The 14,807-nt window shown below is 42.2% G+C and overlaps 1 protein-coding gene across 6 annotated transcripts in view; it reads right to left on the bottom strand.

Annotated features, from left to right (window-relative positions):
- DYM (dymeclin) overlaps positions 1-14,807 on the bottom strand; it is a 228,848-nt gene that overhangs the window by 196,241 nt on the left and 17,800 nt on the right. For 5 of the 6 annotated variants that reach the window (XM_080636969.1, XM_080636968.1, XM_080636971.1 and 2 more), the window contains 3 exons: positions 7,789-7,841; positions 7,049-7,142; positions 5,633-5,766 (listed from right to left, as the gene is read on the bottom strand). In XM_080636969.1, the coding sequence (XP_080493095.1) occupies positions 5,633-5,766; positions 7,049-7,142; positions 7,789-7,841 (281 nt within the window). Of the gene's footprint in view, positions 1-5,632; positions 5,767-7,048; positions 7,143-7,788; positions 7,842-14,209; positions 14,269-14,807 lie in introns of all 6 variants that reach the window. The other variant, XM_080636972.1, reaches the window with a different exon arrangement.

Below are 14,807 nucleotides of genomic sequence, written 5' to 3'. Positions count from 1 at the left end.
AAAATACAAGGTATATTCCTGAGTAGCCAATGCCAGGACATTTTCCATGGATCACTACTGTCATACACTATACACTTGTGCCTGTCATGCCAAGTATCACACAGCAGATGCTGACACTCTGACCAACTGCAGTGTGAGCAGCCTGATGTGCTGACACCGCAGTTATGTACTCCTGAGTGTGCTACATTTAAACCCAGAGAACATCATACTTGGATATAAGCTTCACCAAGAAGGATAAAAAGGGATGCTCATGGTTCAAACACAAAACCACAGTGATTCTCAGATTTTAAGATGATCCTGAAAAGAATGGTTACGTCTCTTTAGAAGGCTGTGAGATTGAACAAGGTTTTAAAAATGGATAACAGGAAAGAGAGGTTGGTTGTGTTGTTGGTTAGTTGTACTGTTCTTTCCAATAACTACTCACCAGCCAGTAAGAAAATAAGCAAACAGTACTTCAAAGTTCAGGCACCCCGTGAAAGCTTTTATCTATATGGATATTTTATTTACATTATATACTTCACAGAATTATGTATTTTATAAGGTTTGTTTTATCATTCTCACAACTGAAGAACAGCAAAATATCATCAGGCTCTGGTAAATGTAAAGACAGCAAGGACAACACAGAAAAGCTTGAATTTTTTAAAAAACATGTTCACCAAAGACAGCATTACGTATGTTAAACTTCAGTAAAAGTACTAATAAATCTGTGTAAACTTCACAATAACAAGTCACGCTTTAACCTCCGAAGTTAAAATAAAGATGCACTTGATTTAATTATAAAAATACGAACAAAACCACATTTCATTATTTTTCTGCACACTTCAATAGGCCCTAACACAACAGCAGTTTATTATACTCCATTAATGATATATCACTTTTCCTATAAGTAAGCCAAAAGCTATAGGAGGGCACTCACCTTATTACCACGCTCTATAAATACTTCAAAAAAACGTACACGAAGATCTGCTAGGGACCAAAACCATAACTACTGAAAATACAACACATTATGAACATCAACATCTTGAGGAAGGTCACAAGAATCATCTCCAACTGGAAACCAGAGTCAAAAGCAGCAGCAGACTGGAGCCACATGAGCCGAGGAGAAGCTCCTTGCTTCCTGCCTTCATCCCCTGCTCTCACCAGCAGACCACACACAATTACCTTCCTAATCAAGAACATCCAGAGAACAATCTGCTCAAAGTTAATTGCTAAGTACATTTGCCATCAATATGCACAAAATTATCACTAATAAATGTCACTGTGAATTACAGTCAAGTGCTACTAGACACGGTATAAACATGGAGCTACCCCAGTGACAAGAATCACTTTTGTACCATGCTGCGAGGAATCCCCAGCATAAGGAGTAAAGATTGCAGGGGCAAGCTAACAAAATATCAGCTTTTCCACCTGTTGTGCTGCGCCGCACTATACCACTGAAGCAAGTGGTGGGCAACGTTTTTTAATGCAAGTATACACTCACAGGCAGTCTGCTGCAAACTTGGAGCAGCTCCAGTGCCTAAAGGGGCTACAGGAAACCTGGAGAGGGACTTTGGACAAGGGCCTGCAAGGCCAGGACAAGGGGGAATGGCTTTAACCTGCCAGAACAGGGGAGATTGAGATGAGCTCTTAGGCAGAAGCTCTTCCCTGTGAGGGTGCTGAGGCGCTGGCACAGGGTGCCCAGAGAAGCTGTGGCTGCCCCATCCCTGGCAGTGTTCAAGGCCAGGTTGGACACAGGGGCTTGGAGCAAGCTGCTGCAGTGCAAGGTGTCCCTGCCCGTGGCAGGGGTTGGAACTGGATGAGCTTTAAGGTCCCTTCCAAACAGAATTATTCCATGATTCCACAAGCAGGTGTTGCCTTCTAACACATCAGGTAGGTGACTTCATTCTTGGAGATCACTCAGCACCGTTTAAACACATTAAACCATTTCAGCGTGTAGCAGTTAATCTTTTGGCACCAGAAGTCTGCTTTCCCCAGAGCAAAGGCAGGTGCCAAGGACGAGAACAGATTTTAATAAACAGTTTTCCCTATTCAATGAGCAAGCAGCTATAAGGTGTTCCCAACACGTACCCTTGCTGGACTGACTGTTGAGTGAAATCCAGAGTCAGATACTTTTGGTTGTTATTCCATAATCCACTCACAACATATTAGCATCCTCATACCAGTTTTTCTTGCAAGACCATTTTTGGCTTTATGCAATAAACACATGTAATTACAAACTCAACAGTATCTTTACAACAAAGCAAAAGCAATCAAGGCTCCTATGCCAGCATTATCTATCATGTGTTCTGTAGAGTGTCTTGATACAGGCCTACACAAAGATTTGTAGCAGACAGTGTTACAACTTTCTTTTTGCTGTAATCAAACTGATTTTGAATGCATTGACATTATTCATTCAGAAAGAATGATGTGATAGCAGAAACAGAATAGCTAGATTAGTTGAACACTTTGCCTGTCACCTTTCGCCTGGTGTAATACATAGGAAAGACAAGGAGCTGTTGCAGCAAGTCCAGAGGAGGCCACGAGGATGATCAGGGCCTGGAGCACCTCCTGTATGAAGATAGGCTGAGAAAGTTGGGGCTGTTCAGCCTGGAGAAGAGAAGGCTGCGTGGAGACCTCAGAGCAGCCTTCCAGTATCTGAAGGGGGCCTACAAGGAGGCTGGGGAGGGACTTTTCACTAGGGACTGTAGTGACAGGATAAGGGGTGACGGGTTCAAACTTAAACAGGGGAGGTTCAGGTTAGTTATAAGGAAGAACTTCTTTACTGTGAGGGTGGTGAGGCACTGGAATGGGTTGCCCAAAGAGGTGGTAAATGCTCCATCCCTGGCAGTGTTCAAGGCCAGGTTGGACAGAGTCTCGGGTGTCATGGTCTAGTGTGAGATGACCCTGCCCATGACAGAGAGGGTTGGAATTGGATGATTTTAAGGTCCTTTCCAGACCTAACTGTTCTATGATTCTAGTATGTGACCCATTTCCTGGAGATGCACTTGGTTTTGAACATTCTGCCTAAATTCTTTGAGTTTCCTGTACTCTTGCATAAACTACTGCCCACTAATTAAATTTTAGCAGTTGGCTTTTCAATGAATCAGTTCTAACCACAGTACTGTTATTTTCCCTCACTACACTCCTGAAAATTGCATCAATTCCACTCCCTGGATGCTGCTCGTTTATGAAACATATGTGAAAAGAAACACTACTAAATTGCAACATCATTTTTCCTGTAGTAATACATGGTCAGCTTTATCCCAATTCTATTCTGTTTTTCTGAAGAGGACTGTTAGCACCTTTCAAGCTGTATGAAAATGACTAAAGCTAAGAACTGGCTACCCAGGATTTGGAGAAGGCTGAGGTTCTTAATGACTTCTTTGCCTCGGTCTTCACTGGCAAAGGCTCTGACCACACCACTCAAGTCTTGGAAGGCAGACGCAGGGACCGTGAGAATGAAGACCCTAGGCCCACTGTAGGAGAGGATCTGGTTCGAGACCATCTTAAAACCTAAACGTGCACAAGCCCATGGGACCTGATGAGATCCATCCACGGGTCCTGAAGGAGCTGGCGAATGAAGTTGCTAAGCCACTGGCCATCATATTTGAAAAATCATGGCAGGCAGGTATAGTTCCCGACGACTGGAAAAAGGGAAATATAACCCCCATTTTCAAGAAGGGGAAAACGGATGACCCGGGGAATTACAGACCAGTCAGTCTCACCTCTGTGCCTGGCAAACTCTTGAAGCAGATTCTCCTGCAAGGCATGCAAAGGCACATGAAAAACAACAAGGTGCTTGGTGACAGCCAGCATGGCTTCACTAAGGGGAAATCCTGCCTGACCAATTTGGTGGCCTTCTATGATGGGGCTACAGAACTGATGGACAGGGGTAGAGCAGTTGACATCATCTACCTGGACTTGTGCAAAGCCTTTGACACTGTCCCACATGACATCCTTGTCTCTAAATTGGACAGACATCAATTTGATGGGTGGACCACTCGGTGGACAAAGAACTGGCTGGATGGCCGCACACAAAGAGCTGTGGTCAATGGCTCCATGTCCGGCTGGAGACCAGTAACGAGTGGTGTCCCTCAGGGATCAGTGTTGGGACCGGTCTTGTTCAACATCTTTGTCAGTGACATGGACAGTGGGATTGAGTGCACTCTCAGCAAGTTTGCCGATGACACCAAGCTGTGTGGTTCGACTGATACGCCGGAGGGAAGGGATGCCATCCAGAGGGACCTCGACACGCTTGTGAGGTGGGCTGATGCCAACCTTATGAAGTTTAACCATGCCAAGTGCAAGGTCCTACACCTGGGCTGGAGCAATCCCAGGCACGGCTACAGGTTGGACAGAGAAGAGATTCAGAGCAGCCCAAGGAGAAGGACTTCAGTGTGCGCTCGCAGCCCAGAAAGCAACCGTATCCTGGGCTGCATCAAAAGGAGCGTGACCAGCAGGTCAAAGGAGGTGATCCTGCCCCTCTACTCTGCTCTCGCGAGACCTCACTTGGAGTATTGTGTGCAGTTCTGGTGTCCTCAACATACAAAGGACATGGAACTGTTGGAACAAGTCCAGAGGAGGCCACGAGGATGATCAGGGGCTGGAGCACCTCCTGTATGGAGATAGGCTGAGAAAGTTGGGGCTGTTCAGCCTGGAGAAGAGAAGGCTGTGTGGAGACCTCAGAGCAGCCTGCCAGTATCTGAAGGGCCTACAAGGATGCTGGGGAGGGACTCTTCATCAGGGACTGTAGTGACAGGACAAGGGGTAATGGGTTGAACTTAAACAGGGGAAGTTTAGATTGGATATAAGGAAGAAATTCTTTACTGAGAGGGTGGTGAGGCACTGGAATGGGTTGCCCAGGGAGGTTGTGAATGCTCCATCCTTGGTGGTGTTCAAGGCCAGGTTGGATGAGGCCTTGGGTGCCATGGTTTAGTGTGGGGTGTCCCTGCCCATGGCAGGGGGGTTGGAACTGGATGATCTTAAGGTCCTTTCCAACCCTAACTATTCTATGATTCTATGATTCTAAGATAGGTCTACAGCATCACTTCTGAACAACTGTTTAAAATGAATGTCAAAATAAGTTTGTAAATAAATGGACATATTAAATTTAATACAAATCTTTAAAGAAAAAAATAAACCAAACAACTCTAACCCTACTCTAGAAGTCTATTTTGCTGTAAGAACCTGTAACAGCTTGTTAACAAAGATTTAATTCTAGCAGATGACAACAGCTAATGTGCAACTAAAAGGTCTCATCACATTCTGAAGGTGTTCGCCTTCGTATGTATGATACAAAGGAAGACGGTTTACACCAAAATCAAACCCCAAAGGAAATAAGTCTGGTTTACTACTACCTACTTTCAACCTCACAGGTTGCCCCAAATTGTAAACATGTTGTAAGGAACCTCACGAGTACTTCATATCCAGTTGAATCCAGCAATGTTTGGGATTCTCAGCCTAAACAAAAGATAAAATCATAGAATTACCTAGGTTGGAAAGGGCACTTAAGATCATCGAGTCCAACCATTAACCTAACACCAACAAGATCATCACTAAATCATGTTTCTGAATGCCATGTCGACGAACACTGACAAAGAACTTTATAGTCTCTTGTGGGATATATGCTTCACTAGCACTATTGTATACCTACCGTATGAGCCTGGTGCTTTGTCTTCATAAGTAAAATGAAGTTGCAGCTCCTCCTCTGACATTCGACTGATGAATACTTTCAGCAAACAGCAAATAATAAACAGTGCATTGTGAGCCTGCCAAATAAAGAGGTGACTAGGAAAGAGCAGAAACAAAGAAGAATCAATAATGCTTAACCTGCTAACCTGCATCAAAAGCCACAAGTTAATATATGCCAGAGACAAAGGGGTTCCTACAGCTAAAGCAAGGAAAAGCCAAAGTGCTCAAGCATGGAGTCTTCAGTTGATGATACAGTAAACTGGAAATGGTTTTAAAAGCAGTATTTTTTTTCTTGCCCAAAGAGAATACAACTTTATTGCTAAATTTGTCTTGTTAAAAAACACCACAGTTGCCAGAAGCACCACTCTTTGAAGAGCTCACCAGGTAGCTCGGCATACTTCTACAGGTTTCTACATTCTATGGACTCAAGCCACCAAGGTATTTGAAAATTTTCATCAGTTTCAGATAGAGAAGCTATTCTGTCTCCCTCAGCACTCTTCGCAGTCAAAACAGCCATGAGGTGACCATAGGCATTTATGGACTTCAATACAGCAAGATTTTTCTATGCAACATACACAAATATTTTCCAAGCTTTCTGAATGCAAGGGCAATATAGCTTCTCTATGTTTTCTTGAGTCCCAGCAAACATCTGCTGGGAAGCCCACACAACAGCACATAGTCAAGCTCTTGCCTGCCACTGTACTTTCAGGGTATTTTTGGATTAAAACAGCAGGAGCTATCCAGGCTGAGGACAGTCCTGGTACAAAGGGGCACTAAAAGAAAATCTTCCTTTTTGAAGTCCCAGATCTGATGAGACTTGGACATTTGTCTATGGGTGTGGGGAAGCAATTACAGAAAGCTTCATGCAAAAACTATACAGTGCTACACACCACTCTTAGAGTTCTTTACTACTGCTGGAAGCAGCAAGCAAAACCAATGGCAGTTGCACAATACTATTTGAAAGCGATGTCTTTGTGTAGAAGTTCGTGTTCAAATCCAACCCAATTTAAAATATTTCCGCATTTTTATCAACACTGGTTCGCATATTAAGATTTAGCTAAAAAGATCAGGTGTTTTTTAAACAGCTCTAAACCAGTAGTAACCAGAAGTTACATCACCTGTACACAAATGTATTTGTGTAACACAGGATGAACACAAACATGTCTTTTTCCCCCCAGTGATCAATTTACCTATTATACTTAATCTGTGTTTGGAAAAGCACTAGATACTTGCTCCTTTTCAAATAACAACTTAAGAGAATTCTAAGTTTTGGTCCGTGAGCATGTTTATTAGCGAAGTAGAAAACTCAAGAGCTAGCAGCAAAAGCAACACTTAAGAAGTGAAATGGCACACAAAGCTTTGCTCCTTGGGCACTTACTTCTGACATTCTGCTGAAATTTTTAACTCTTTGGTTCTAGAAAGAAAGACTTTAATCAATGATCCAAGGTTTCCTGTTCGAGGATTCTTCTCAACTAAATGAGGAAAAATAAGATATGATTATATAGCACTTCTAAGTTGACATTACCTAGTTCAAAAAATATACAGAATGAAACCAAATCTCAAAGTCTTAAAGCACAGTATATCTAGTTTTTCTGCATAGCTGTTGATGTTCTTTTAAGATTCTCCAGCACATGCTACTCTGTAACTGTTCTCTAAACATACTTTTCTGCCTAGATTTAAAATAGCCCAAATGTAGAGCTCCTACTGCTTTCACTTCAAGACTTATCTATAGCACAATAGTCTCCTGTCAGAAACATAGGCAGATTTCCATAACTAGTTTTTACCTTTTTGAAACATCACTGATCACATTTAAATTATCCCTTCCTTTCACCTTACAATTAATTCTCTCCCTTTACTGATCAACTTAGAGGGCAGAGTACATAAACATAGTAGGGATGGAATTATTTGTTTTATGTCTTTCAGTTATTTCAAGCTGTACAAAACAATTGACAATGGAAGCTTCTAAAAGTCAGAGGTATATATATACAAAACACATTCTTTACACTACTACACATAGAAGGAAAGTTAGGTATATTAAAGACATGGATGTGCACATGAATGCTGTTTCTTAATTTTTCTGATTAAGCACATGGAAAAAAAGATGCCACAAATTCTCACCTAAAGACTTGCAGACTGAGATTGTGGCTTCTTCCAAGAGCTTTAAGTCAGCACTAGGAGAGAGGAAAAAGAAAATAAACATGGTTACACAAGCAATTGGGTTCCTGTACTTGGAGTGAAAATCCATTACAAAACAGTAGTAAAATATTTCTATGAAGCACCTAATTTTACTGATCCATTAGCAATAGGACAAGGGGTAATAGGTTTAAACTTGAACAGGGGATATTCAGGTTAGATCTTAGGCAGAAGTTCTTCCCTGTGAGGGTGGTGTATGAGCTTCAAGGCCCCTTCAACCCAAAGCATTCTGATTCTATGATGATATACATAGGTTTACATAGATATCACAGAGTCACAGAGTGGTTGAGGTGAGAAGGGACCTCTGGAGGTCCATCACCTTGTCCAACCTCCCTGTTCAACTAGGGCCACCCAAAGCTGGTTGCCCAGGAACACAACCAGCTAGCTTTTGACTTACGCCACAATCTCCCTGGGGAAGCCATTCCTGTGCTCGGTCACCCTAGTAACAGGCAGCATGAGATGCATTTGAAGTACAGTGACTATAATACAGGAAACTAATATTCAAATGTGAATTGTTTGTCAAAATGAAGTGATGGCACTACATGTTTCATATTGCTATTATCTTTGTGGCTTCAATGTTACAGGTTGGGCAGAAAACTGATTCAGAGCAGCCCTGAGGAGAAGGACTTGGGGGTGTTGGTCAATGAGAAAATGAACATGAGCCAGCTTCAGTGTGCGCTCACAGTCCAGAACCCCTGCCGCATGCTGGGCTGCACCCCCCGAGCATCAGCAGCAGCTAAGGGAGCAGATTCTGCCCCTCTGCACTGATAGGACCCCACTTGCAGCATATTATGCAGTTCTGGTGTCCTCAACATAAAAAGGACATGGCGCTGCTGGAGCAAGTCCAGAGGAGGCCATGAGGAGGATCAGGGGACTGGAGCACCTCCTGTATGAAGACAGGCTGAGAGAGTTGGGGCTGTTCAGCCTGGAGAAGAGAAGGCTGCGTGGAGACCTCAGAGCAGCTTCCAGTATCTGAAGAGGGCTACAAGGATGCTTGGGAGGGATTCTTCATCAGGGACTGTGGTGACAGGACAAGGGGTGATGGGTTCAAACTGAAACAGGGCAAGTCCAGGTTGGATAAAAGGAAGTTCTTTACTGTGAGGGTGGTGAGGCACTGGAATGGGTTGCCCAAGGAAGTTATGAATGCTCCATCCCTCGCAGTGTTCAACGCCAGGTTGCGCAGAGCCTTGGGCAACACGGTCTAGTGTGAGGTGTCCCTGCCTGTGGCAGGAGGGCTGGAACTGGATGATCTTAGGGTCCTTCCCAACCCAAACCATTCTATGATTCTATGCTGCTCTGCTTAGTTGGACACCACTGAACCTACACATCAAATGGCAACCTACAGACAGAACTTAATTTTTACAAGAACTATCATATAAAATAACACCTTTTTAAGAAGCATAAATTAAAGAATCTTCAACCTGACATTTTACCTCAAGCAACGCACCACTTTCCTGTAACTAATGTTATTACACTCATGCAACAATCACATCCGATACACCAGAGTTTTCATAACTTCATTACCTGCCTGTTGGTACGCCCCAGTGAAAACCATCTGCTGAAAAGAACAATAAAGCACTAAAACAGAACCTGCCAACAACCATTGAAAGTAAATACCAGCAGTGTCAAACACATAAAAAGACATTTATATACTTCCATCACTACAAACCTACCAGAACAGAGTAACTGACCCTTGAATACAAAACAGAATAATATATGGGAAATATTATTCCGTAACAGATGGGTAAAAAAGACAAATAATAATAAGATATTGTGTCCAATGCCACATTAAGCAATACAAAGGTGTCCCCATATTAACACCTAAAGGGCAACTTTTTCCACAGTTTCACCACTCTCATCATAAAAAAAAATCCTGTATCTCCTCTGAATCTCCCCTCTTCTAGTTTAAAACCATTACTCCTTGCCCCATTGCTACAGGCCCTACAGCTCAGGGTATCAGAGAAGATTGTACAGCTCCTACACAGACTCAATTAACATGCAGTCTGACCTACAGGAACTGCAGTCCTTCTGAAGTTTCCCAAATCAAAAGCCAGTCAAAAAACCCTAAGCAGTTTAATGCTTGCAAATATAACACAGTATGTAATACAGGCTGAACGATTTCAGAGCCGCGCAGCTACATCCTTGTAATTAAAGGTATGAAAATCACCATCTCCGAATAAATAGGAAAGTGGCAATGTAATGAAACCTGAATAAGTAACTAAGCCTATAAAAGTCAGTGGTGTGGCCTCCATTCAAGCTCTCCTCATATAAAAATATTGCAGAACTTAATACTGCCATAATTAGATTGCCAAAGCCGCTGTTGTTTCCCAAGCATTAAGACTTCTGATGAGTAACCTGGTTTATATAAAAATAGCAGAGACTGAAGGCAAAAAGGAATGGTCCTGCATGCACTCTCTCTGTCCCACCTCTCAAAACCCTGTCTCAGCATCCCCTTACAGCTCTGCCAGTGACTTTCTAAAAGGCAGTGGTGGGGGAAGCAGTCCCCCTTCTTTCTGCCTTTAAATTTAGATGGTAATCCAGTTTACAGCACAGTCCTAAGAACTGTGGCATCAAGCTGAGATTAACTGTGGTGCTGTGTGGGAAGCCCCTAAGCCAGCTCCACTGCTGAAAACCCACGTGGAGCTGTGCTCTTAGAAGCTGCTGAGTTTGTCTGAGGTGTGCCCAAGCTCCTGAGGACTGAAAGAGGAGGTAAGGATGTTGGTAGAAATAGCAGCCAAAAGAATTATTTCAAACCTTTTCGAAAGGAAATGCTTCAAGATGGAGACATGAAATAAATTAAGTTTTAAGATGCCTGCAAATTTTCCCTTGTGTCAGGCTCATTTTCTGTGTCGTGAGCTGACAGCAGGGACATCTCTTCATCTACAGCTGAATACCCTTAGACAACTTTAGAGTATGGAGACTGGCTTTTTTTATATATATCAAACATCAGCATTCGTTCCTCTCTTATAAATTGCTTTTAAGCACAAGTTTCAGAAAGAACAAACTTACACTTTCATATACACTTTAAAAACATCAGACTTGCTCTCAAAGGTGGTCTCTTGTTTCAGTGCTGAACACATGCAAAGTAATAAAAAACAAATGGCATGAAGCTAAAACACCTCGCCAGCAACTACAGACAACACAGTTTCCTAAATCCATGAGAAACAAGGAATTTCTGCACTTCTTAAAATACTTTTACATTTGTCCATTTGGCTGCTTGTCATCAGTATGTATTCCTTCCTAAGAGCTGAGAGGCAGGGTGAATGTTACACTGGGCACCAACTCAGGAGAGAGTTCTTAGGTACTGAATAGTTGTAATCCAACACAACGTGACCCGCATCCTGCTACCCAAAGATGCTGGGGACTTCTGTAGTATAGCCTGATCGATTACTGTAATTCCTCTAGGATTTAAACATTAAATGCAGACATTCAGTTTTTAATTACGGTTCATTCATTTTGCCCTGATTTCTAAGCAGTTAGGTTGTAACATAAAGCATTCTTACAGGGCTTTTTTCCTTCCCTTTGTTAAAAGCTACACAAAGTCCTCAAACAAATTCCAGAGTTGACCCATTTCTGCAAGTTGCCAGGATCAAAAACAGTGGTAAGCCAAGCAAGACCTTCACATCTTCAGCGAAGCTTTTAACACTTGAGTCATTCTTTTTCCTAACAAAAAAAAAAAGCTGAATGCTTACTAAAAAAGAAAGAAGTATACAGCCCATTCCCTCTTATTCCTAAAAACAAGAACACAAGATTGAATTTTGCCATACTCAAAACTAGGCAACATCATCTGCAAAACTTCAGTTTGTCCAACAGAAACACCTAATGAGGAAGAACTACAGCAGACCACCACCCAACACATGCACACTCAATAGTAGTTATACTCCTGCTACATCCCCAAGGATGGACTCATGGATAGAGTATAGTGGAAAACACAATAAATAACCCATTCCCAGCTACCTGGGGCAAAGCTTGGCAGTGGCTTTCTTGCCTTCATTTGGGTAGGAAAGGGAAGTGAAAGACATGCAAAATGATGCCTGCATGGTTTTTTTGTGCTGTGAGGACAGAAGACACTTTGCATTAACACTCAGGTAGAAAATGCCAGAGTAAGATTCAGAAAGCTGGCACAAAAGAAAGGTGATGACCAGGTACAGTACTGACTTTGCTCTACAATCCCTGTGGAGATGACATTTGGTTAATGAATGTAAGAATGGAAACTTAACACTAAAACTTCCATCTTTTCACTAACCCACAGAGCAGCACTGGTAGTATTCAAACTATTTTTCAGAACTAATGATAAGAGCAAGCCGTGATAGAGTGAAACTCCTTCACTGCACTGATCACAGATAAAAGTTCCAATCCTCTCTGAAAACCTCCATCCAAAGAACACAAACTGCCTTGTTGCCAAACATATGTGTATACATATACATAGATACATATTATAGGAGCCCGCTATCTGGGATGGTGAGAAAAAAAGTCTAAAATGCAGCTAAACTGATCTCCATCAACATATTCTATTTAACCGTAACAAAGTACCTATGAGAGGATGCAGGAGAAAACAACCTTTCAGAAAAAAAAAAAAGAAAAAATCCCACACATGTTCCACTCTGCAATTTTACCCACAAGGAACTGGGAAATTCAAAATCACACCTTTTCAGAACTGAGAGAGCTTCTGAAAGATTGTCTGTAACATGTAAAGGTAGAAGAGAGATTCATTACGGATAGGGGCACAAAATATCCCCTGGTCTACAACAACGGGTAGCATATTCTCAAGAACAAGAAGATTATGAGTTTCTAGCATTAACAAAGCAGCAAGGCAAGTAAACCCTTCCTGCTGCGTTGCAGCACTGCTGAGCACCACTGGGAGAAACCCACGCACCTCAGCAACATCCAGTAAGCCCTGCCATTGAATGGGACATGTGGCAGCAAACACCAGCTTCAGGCTACCAATCTTTAATATTGCGATCACAGTGACCTGGGTGAGTTTGTACATGTAATCCTATAGTTCAGCTGGCACAACCTGAACTAAACCACCTACCTGCTCTGGGACAAGTAATACATATCCCGATCATATTTACCAGTCCTAAAATTTTCCGAGACGCAAGTAAAAGGTATGACCTTGTTTGGGGATTCAAACAGATTGTGAGCACAGGAGACACACACTAAGTATACCTAACCACACGGACTTGACTGGCTTATTTAGATCCAAGCAAACATGTGAGGGGCAGGACTGCTTCTCACACACTTTAGGAAAAAATTCATAAGAATTCCTGCCTCATCCTGTGATTTGGTTTTCAGCATTTTCAAATTCTTTTAAGAAAGCCAGAAATTTTTTTTTTTTTTTTTATGGCGAGTGTAGGCCCACAGACTTCAGCAAAACTAATTAATAGCAAAATTTGTTCCCTGACAGCACAGAATCTCTTCAAAGAAAACTTTTACCTTGTTTTATTTTCAAGGTGACACTAGGTATCACACATCAGCTGTAGAAGTAAAGAGTAATCAAGGGTAACCCCCTTCTGTAGGAAAGGGGACAGCAAGACCACCGAACTTACATCACATAGTAAGGACTCTGTACTAGGTAGGGTAGAAACTTCAATTAAGATCAAACTTGCATGCTCAAATACTGCCCCTTTGATACTAGAGGCATCTTTTTGCCTGATAAAAAACTCAACCTCTCAAGCCTGTACTGTCATTTAAATGTCATTTGGGAATCAATGCACACACCTCCACCAAAATATATGGGAATAGTAACAGAAACCAATGTCACCTCTTTATATTCATAGAACTACAGACTGCTTTATGTTGGAAGGGACCTTTAAAGCTCACTCAGTCCCAACCCCTGCCACGGGCAGGGACACCTTCCACTGGAGCAGCTTGCTCCAAGCCCCTGTGTCCAACCTGGCCTTGAACACTGCCAGGGATGGGGCAGCCACAGCTTCTCTGGGCACCCTGGGCCAGCGCCTCAGCACCCTCACAGGGAAGAGCTTCTGCCTAAGAGCTCATCTCAGTCTCCCCTCTGGCAGGTTCAAGCCATTCCCCTTGGCCTGTCCCTACAGGCCTTTGTCTAAAGTCCCTCTCCAGGTTTCCTGCAGCCCCTTTAGGCACTGGCACTGCTCTCAGGTCTCCCCCTTCAGGAGCCTTCTCTTCTTCAGGCTGAACCAGCCCAGCTCTCTCAGCCTGTCTTCATGTCCAACAAGGAGGAGTGAAAATTTTGCGTTATTTATCATATATACAGACAGTGATTATTAACTAAGTAAAATGTAATATTGGAACAGTATTTAGACTGTCTTGCTGAAATTACTCTTCTATCATTTCATAATTTTTTTTTATTTTGTTGGGATTTAATCACCTTGTATTTGTAGTTACTGATCACAGTACATGCAGCTTCTTCATCACAACTTTAGTTTTCTGTAAAAAAGTATGTTTTCAGTAAAGGTGAGGAAGGAAGGTAATTTAAGCAGTCTATTGCACAAAAAAAATATAAAAAGTCATCTTCTTCACTGACTGCAGATTTTTATTTCTGGCTTCACACTAACAGAAAGCTTGATTCTGTAGTTAGCTATTCCAGCTTATATTGTAAAAAACTATAACTTCCCAAAAGAAGAGGGGGAAAAAACTAAAATACAAAGACGGTAAAAACAAAACAAAAATCATTGGAGTTATTTTAGAGTGGTTGAATTCAGTTGCCTTACTTTAAATTTACTAACTGTGGACCAATCAGTCTACAGACTTCAGCAAACCTGTAACCCATAAATGACAAGCAAAGCTGCTTCCTGACAGCAGTCATCTTTGAAGAACATGGTTTTCTCTGCTTTTATGTTAAAGGTATCACAACACAGGTTTCGAAGTGTCAGTGACTACTGTTAGAGTGTGACAACATGGCAAGAGAAAGTATTCTGCATAGAAACTGAAACAACAAACATACCTAAACCATGCCACCCTTATTA

The sequence above is a fragment of the Psittacula echo genome, assembly GCF_963264785.1.
Source record: "Psittacula echo genome assembly, chromosome: Z".
NCBI classification, from domain to species: Eukaryota; Metazoa; Chordata; class Aves; order Psittaciformes; family Psittacidae; genus Psittacula; species Psittacula echo.
The sequence above is the reverse complement of the archived record's forward strand: the minus strand, read 5'-3'. Positions and strand labels throughout refer to the sequence as shown.